This window comes from Gossypium hirsutum, chromosome D05, assembly GCF_007990345.1.
Source record: "Gossypium hirsutum isolate 1008001.06 chromosome D05, Gossypium_hirsutum_v2.1, whole genome shotgun sequence".
NCBI classification, from domain to species: Eukaryota; Viridiplantae; Streptophyta; class Magnoliopsida; order Malvales; family Malvaceae; genus Gossypium; species Gossypium hirsutum.
The window spans coordinates 29,781,362-29,789,032 of record NC_053441.1 but is presented as its reverse complement, the minus strand read 5'-3'; the positions used below and the strand labels follow the sequence as shown (position 1 = coordinate 29,789,032).

Sequence of the window (7,671 nt, the reverse complement as noted above, 5' to 3'; positions counted from 1 at the left end):
TCTCGTAAATAATTTAAACTATACTCATAATTTCAATATATTAAATTTATTATTATCTCTTTTACAATTATATAAGAACATGTTTAAAATATAAATTAAAAAGCTAATTAATCTAAACCCAAAACCCTAACCCGACCCATGAGGCCTAAACTCTAAATCCTTAACTCTTAACCTCAAAATGTCTAACCCCTAAACCCTTAACCCCTAATTAACCTCTAAACCTTAAATCCCAACCCTTAAACTATACTCCCCAATCCATAATCCCTAAATTCAAACTCCATAAACCTTAAAATAGTAACTCCTAAACCGGCCTTAAATTTTAAATTAATCATATACCCTAAACTAAAAACCCTAAACAAATTTATTGTTATCTCTTTTACAATTGTATATATAAAAACATATTTAAAATATAAATTAAAAAAACTAATTAATCTAAACCCAAAACCCTAACCTGACCCCATAATGTCTAACCCCTAAATCCATAAACCCTAACACCTAAACCTTAAATCCCAACCCTTAAACCATAATCCCTGATACATAATCCTTAAATCCATACTCCCTCAACCTTCAAATAGTAACTCCTAAACTGGCCTTAAATCGTAAATTAATCATATACTCTAAACCAAAAACCCTAAACTATAGTGATAATTAATTCAATATTTTAAAATTAATACTATTTCTTTTACGATTATATAAAAATTTTAATATATAAATTAAAAAACAATCAGTAATCATATACCCAAAAAACTTTAAAATTATTTTAAATAATAGTATTTTAATTTTTTCATGTGTTCTATTTTCAAATTATTTCTACGTGTTATTATTTTTTTCTGAAGATTTTAAATATTCAATTAGAAATAAATTGAATTTTATTTGATTAATATAAATAAATCAAGTAAGATAAAATATTTTTAGCGGCGCTTTTTCAAAAACGCTGCTAAAGCCCCTACCATTAGCGGCGCTTTTTCCAAAAACGCCGCTAAAAACCAGGCATTAGCGGCGCTTTTCCAAAAATGCCGCTAAAGACCTGGGCATTAGCGGTGCTTTTCTAAAAATGCCGCTAAAGACCTGGGCATTAGCAGCGCTTTTCCAAAAACGCCGCTAAAGACCCAGGCATTAGCGACGCTTTTCCAAAAACGCCGCTAAAGCCATGAAAGGTCAGAAAATGACGCCGTTGGGCTTATGTTTTTCGCGGCGTTTTTTTTAAAACGCCGCTAATGCTCAATCTTTAGTGGAGATTTCCATAAAGCGCCGCTAATGCTTGATTTTTACCGGCGTTTTTTGTCCAAGTGCCGCTAAAAGCCTGTTTTGGTGTAGTGTTAGGGGAAGAGAAATAATAACCTGTAATGAGTTAGGGGGAGAATAATTTGAACCAGAAGTTCAACAAGGATAATTCATTACAAGTTCCAAATATGAAAATTCTCATAAAAGAAAATAACAAATCTAGATAGTCATATAGTGAAGACGGGTGCTCTAGAAGAGACCCAAGAGATAACTAATAAGTAAAACTCCAGAAGAGATTTAGATTCCTGAAACTGAATATTAAAATATTGAGAATAAGATATCTCGATAAGTTATGTCAATTCGAGAAAATTTAGAACCGAATAATAAAAGTGGTCGACAATTATTTTGCATGCAATATTATTATTGAAATAATGAAATAAAAGGAGGATCTTGAATAATTCTATTGAGAAATATAGATATGGAATAAATTGATCAAAATAGAAAGACACAACTCAAATACAATTAAATTCGTGGAGATTTTGGACCAGTAGTCCAAATATCTAAAAATATAAAGCCAGTGAGGGTGCAAATGAAGTAATTTTGTAAAAGCGGAATAAAAATATGAAATTTTTCGCTAAGACCTGGTATTGATTATGAAAAGATATAATATTCTTTTGTGGTGGATGCAATAACCTTTAGATATATTATTTTGATAATTCATAAAAGATTTAATTTGCATCTAATGGTTATTGTTACAACCTTTTATGAACCACTATACAGTAAAGTTTATATTAAAATTCTTGAAGGATTTAGGATGCTAGAAGCATATTGAAATTCTCGGGAAATTGTTCATTTATATGAATTGAAATTATTTGAACATATGTGGTAAATAGTAGTTGAAGGAGGATTATAAAATGATCCAAAGTACCTATTTGTGTTTTTATAGAAGAATCATGATTAAGTTTGCTATGATTATTGTTGAAACTCCTAAAGAGATCAAAATATATTTCCCCCAAAATTTTCCCTCACTCATGACTTTCAAAAAAGAATGATAATATAAATGTTTAGCAAATACATTCAAATAGTCATTTGAAAGACTAGTATTCAAGATTGAATACGTAGAATATAAAAAATATGTGATGTTTTCATGAAATGGAGTAAATACGCGTTGTACTCTTTTTCTCTTAACCGATGTTTTATCCCATTGGATTTTCCTGGTAAGGTTTTTAATGAGTCAACATATTATGCGTATTATAGATATGTGTACCATTTTTCCTTCATTGGGATTTTTTTTACAAAAAATTTAGTGTTGTCATTGGATCAGGCAACACCGATATGTATTTTTTTTAAATATCCGAGAAAATACGAGTATACCAAAAAACAAAAAAATATTTTTTTAATAGTATCGCCTATGTGTCAGCGACACCAGCGGAAATAAAAAAGTTGATTGGAAATAAAAGAAAATAAACTAAGGTTAAAAAAAAATAGCCGTAGAAAAAAAAGAGAGTAAAAACTCAAGATCCACCAGCAAAATTGTTTCCTAAAAGCTTTGGGTTTCACTTTATGTTGTCATCCCTACTTTGCTTCTTTCTCTAATTTTCAAATGTTGAGAAAATGAAATGAAGAAAGGTTGATAAAAATATAAAAGAGTATAATTAGGCCAATATTTTTAAAACTTTTAAATTAAAAGTTATTTCTTTTTTCTTTGATAAAAAAAATTAAAAATACTGGAGTCAATTATTTGATCAAAAGACTGTTTTGTAAGTTATTTAACTTTTACCTTTGACCCAATTAATTTGAGTATTAAATTTGGTTTGATATTTTTATAATTATTCAAAGTAATAATTTTTAAAATAGTGTTTAACTATACTATTCTATATTTTTATCAACCTTTCTTTCTTTGTATTTTTGAAAACATTTAATCTTTTTCAACATTTTAAAATTAGTTTATTTTTTTCATTTCCTATCAAGTGTCACCTAACACACTAATGATACTATTAAAACAATATTTTTTGTTTCCTAGTATACCCATTTTTTCTCGAGCATTTTTTTTAAAATACATACTAGTGTCGTCTAACACCGTGACGGTGGTCAAATGATGGGGAAAAATGAGAATAGTGCCGCTTGATGGACACCGTGTATTTTGTCTATTTCCGTATTTAATTTTTAACCCATCTCATTTTGGTAATTATTTATTTATTTTATATTATTTATGTAAACAAGCCAATAAATCCTTAATACTTTTTACAAATTCAAAATTCAATCCCTATATTTTTATTTTTTAAAATTTAATCTTCTAACTTTTCAAATTTCAAAATTCAAGTCCACTTATTAAAATTGTTGATATGAGATTTTGAAATAAAATAAAATCACTTGATAGCCATGTAACTAAAAAGTAATATTCTAATGAATCTGAATTTAACAAAATAATTTTAATAATGTTAATAGTTAAACCTAAATATTAAAATATGAAAAGTAAGACTAAATTCCTAAAAATAAAAATAAAAATACGATATAAACTTTTTAACCCAATTTCTTTTTCTAAGTGCAATGCTAGATGGTAAATAGATCTAAGAAAGCGACAAATGATTCATTTTGGGGGACAAATTTTCAAATTGCATGTATTTCTCAACTATGCATGCAAACATACATACATACATGCACGTGTGTGTCTGTATGTTGTAACATAAACTTGGCTATATGCTCATATCAAGAGAGGAAAAAAAGGGCACAAAACTACACATTTGGGGACAAACCTTACCAACTTTAATGGTTAGAGACAGTAAGCAAAGGTAACATGAAATTGCTAGTTTGAATTGATTTTCATAGTAAAAAAAGTAGATACAAGACCAAAAAAAAACAAGTAAACTCTTACAAGTTGGAATCAACCATCAACGGCGTATGAAACAATGACAGCCTCCGGACGATGCATTGCAGATTGTGGTGCTTGGTTTTTTAACTTATGCCTCAACTGTAACTTAGAAACAGAAGCCAGCAGCTGGTTTGTATATGCAATAACTTCCACATTACCCACTGCGGGAACTGTTAGAATGGGGCTGATGATGTTCTACGAAGCTGATATTTTGGCTCAGGCGGTGGTGCAGATGGCAGCATCTTATCGAGCTCCTAAGAATATAAATTCAGAAACCAAGAATGAAAACGAATTTTATGCATAAGCACCAAGGCATAAAAAGATGATGAGAGATTTGGGGTCCATTAAGGTAAAGGTCAGGAAATGTTAAATAACTGATACAAGAGTATTAACTGTTCATGCAGGTTCAGCTGAGCATGGTAAAGGCTACGAATCATATCAATGACGGTTCCAGAATGTTTCTTTTATTGACTATGAGCAGTACCTTTCAAAAACCTTGATTTAAGATATTGTGATCTATACTGATCACATTGACAACAACAGTGTAACCGAGAGGACTAAACCAAACAAAAATTCATTTTAGAGTCATCAAACTTCCGGACACAACTTTGCATACAGAACAAAGAAAGAAATAAAGCTACCCAACCGCCAAAATCTTGAACAACTACCATAGACAATTTTATATTCCAAAATTTCTTTCTTATGGTAAATGTTTATATTCTACAATATGCTAAAACTATCCTGCAGATGCATTTACTGATCTTCTGGTAAAACTCATCTAAGCATCTCTCTAGCTACTTTGTTAAGAAACAGTTCATCCTCAAGCAACTTATGGTAATGGTGTCTACCAGTAGTTTAGCCCACAATTTGTCTCAATTATCATTTTGGGCTTAAATGGGAGAGTTGGTGAATGAGTAGACTCTGTAGTTGCCATGCGAGGTAATATATGATAAAAGCAGGCTTTTAGTGATTTAACTGGAATATTTTGTTACATTTAGGTTATGTTAGGAGCAACACAAGTAAACAATATGATCTACTTAAACAAGGAACAGCTGCAAATCATCTGATTTGATACAACTGGTATCATATACGAATAAAAAGGCTCAATTCTCTAAGCTGTTAGAGTGTTAAATTATCATCCATCAGTCATGGAAAATTGAAAATCGTGGCATTAAAGCAACCATTGGCCATATTTTAAGTTCAAAATCTTACGTATTTGCAAGAGGCATGGACATGAAAGTACTGAATGCAATAAAATGGTTCAATGAAATATGACAATTTTATATAGAATATACGGACATACTGCATACAGGTCATCAAAATAAAGACACGAGTAAATACACGAAAACACTAATTTTGACAAAACAAGTTGAAATAAATGAAGCTATTATACTTTAAAAATAAAATGTTTCGAGATCTATGAATTGAATGTAAATGGGTCATAAGGCAGAACTAACCTTCTGTTTCCTCAGCCTTTCGTTTTCCTCTTCTAAACGTGAGACTTTGTTCTCCAGTTCATTAGTATAAGCCTGTTTATAAATACATTTCAGGTTCACTCGATAATTCAGAAAACGAGATCAAAAAACATTTCAAGGAAAAAAAAGAGATACAAAATGGAACAATGTGATTGTCAAGTTGAGAGAGATAAAACAAATGAAATTTGACCTGCTTCCTAGCTCGTGAACGTGCTGCAGATTCCCTGTTCTTTATCATCCTTTTCTGTCTCCTTTCAACAGTTTTTTCAACTACGTCCTCATGGGCACCTCTTTTCCTTCCAGACGTCTGAGTATCCGATAATGTCCCCATCAAAGGCGAAGGCAATGCCAACTGGTTTTCCGGGTAAGAGACATCCATTACACCAGTAGTCCCTATGGCTAAAGGCTGTGGCATAGGTTGGGCTGGCATATAAACCCCCATTATACTTTGTTGTGGATGATGATATTGTGGTTGTTGCGGGTACTGCATCCACTGACCTTGTTGTGCAAACTGCGGTGCAACACTAAGATCGACCCCAGCAATAGGAGGTCCGGCATTTTCATCAGTAGAAGCTTCGGTGACAACTCCAGCTTTCACAAGAAAATCCTCCAATGTCATTTCTCCAAGGGTAGGCTGCCTTTCTCTAGATTTCTTTTCCCCATCGATTTTATTCTGCTGAATATCTTTCCAAACCTCATCAACTGTCTTCTTGCTCAAAGCACTAGTTAATGACAAACTCGCCTGACGTTGCAGAGAGGTTTGATTGGTCACCGCAGTTCCTTCAGTTTCCATACCCAAGGTCTGGTTGGCCTCCAAGGTCCATACGTTCTTGAGAAGCTCGTCTAGGTTCATGCTATTTAGAGGTTTTCCCAAGTCACCCAATTGATTTTGGACCTCATCCAGCGTGAGACTATACATCGAATTTTGCCGTGTTATCGGCTGACATTGCAACTGTTTGCCATTACTACCACTGTCACCTTGGGACCCCATTGTCTGAATTCCCATATAGTTGCTCTTACTTAAGCCACTTTATTTTCACAAATTCTGGAAAAAAAGAAAAGAAAAGAAAACTCTACGAAAACAACTATATCAGTCCTAAAGTCCACCTGAAACCCACCGCAGCTGCAGCTTGAAGTTTCACCAGCCAACTCCGAAAATTAGAACCTGAAATTAGACCTGGCCATCCATATTAACTCACTTCAGTCCAACAAGATACATGGAACCAAAAGTAAATAAGTCACTACTTGTCAGTACTGAAACGATCAGATTTCAAGAATAAATGCATACATTCAAAGCTCTTCAAACCCTAAACCCGAAACCGGCATTGATAAACTAACATAACCCAAAAGCCTAATATAACAAATCCCATCTCAAAAGACCACCACAACCAGCAAATACCCATATCATTCTTCTCCATCCTTGTTCATGCATAACAACAATGTCCTATGTGAAACAAAAATAACACAGAAATCAAGCTTTTTAGGGATACCCATTTCATTTCTCACCATCTTTGACTTTGTTATGCAAAATTAAAACAAAAAGAAAAAGAAAAGAAGACGAAAGAATCAACATGAGAAAGGGAAAAATAATAAAGACAAATAGATCTGGGGTTCTGTCTTGAATATAAAGAAAAGGAAAAAGAAAAACCAAAAGAAAGGAAGAAAGAAAGGGAGGAGGGGGGGGGATTACCTGTTGGGAAAGGCGAAGAGCACGAAAAGGAGAAGAGGAGAGAGATAGAAGCTTTGTTGAAAGTTCTACTTTTTGAGTTTCAAAAATGGTATTTCTTTTGGGAGGGGGGGGGGTTAATTTATTTGTTTGAGAGTGCTTTGGACATGTTTGACTCTGAAACACTGTTTTGTTTGAAGTGTTTTCATTGTATTTCCAGACAAATCTATGTAAACAATAAAAATCAAGTCTCGACAAACACAACCCTGTCTTTAATTTTGATTTTGCTTACAATTTAAACTTTACTTTATTATTACTTTAGCTTTAATTATATTCTTAATCCTAATTATTATTCTCATTCCTCATCTATTATAATTTGTGATGGAAAAAAAAAACATAATTGTTACTCAAATAAGAGGATTCACATTATCTGT

At 32.3% G+C, this 7,671-nt stretch overlaps 1 protein-coding gene across 2 annotated transcripts; it reads right to left on the bottom strand.

The window, feature by feature from the left end:
• Positions 1-4,017: 4,017 nt before the first annotated feature.
• Positions 4,018-7,450, bottom strand: LOC121217934 (ABSCISIC ACID-INSENSITIVE 5-like protein 2). Of its 2 annotated transcripts, XM_041094632.1 has the most exons (5): positions 7,262-7,433; positions 6,860-7,015; positions 5,762-6,748; positions 5,554-5,625; positions 4,018-4,350 (listed from the first exon to the last, which is right to left on the bottom strand). In XM_041094632.1, exons 3-5 carry the CDS (start codon positions 6,575-6,577, stop codon positions 4,270-4,272), a joined length of 969 nt encoding a protein of 322 aa, XP_040950566.1. In that variant the 5' UTR covers positions 6,578-6,748; positions 6,860-7,015; positions 7,262-7,433; the 3' UTR covers positions 4,018-4,269. The 2 variants fall into 2 exon arrangements, with proteins under 2 accessions (XP_040950566.1, XP_040950565.1); XM_041094631.1 differs by lacking the exon at positions 6,860-7,015 and having other exon boundaries at positions 7,262-7,450.
• Positions 7,451-7,671: the final 221 nt, after the last annotated feature.

Excerpts from the sequence above, each read along its gene's own strand:
- LOC121217934 (XM_041094631.1), bottom strand. The coding sequence starts at position 6,577 with ATGGGAATTCAGACAATGGGGTCCCAAGGTGACAGTGGTAGTAATGGC. Across the intron at positions 5,626-5,761 it reads GTTCACGAGCTAGGAAGCAG|GCTTATACTAATGAACTGGA; the intron begins GTCAAATTTCAT and ends ATTTATAAACAG. Across the intron at positions 4,351-5,553 it reads AAAGGCTGAGGAAACAGAAG|GAGCTCGATAAGATGCTGCC; the intron begins GTTAGTTCTGCC and ends TTATATTCTTAG.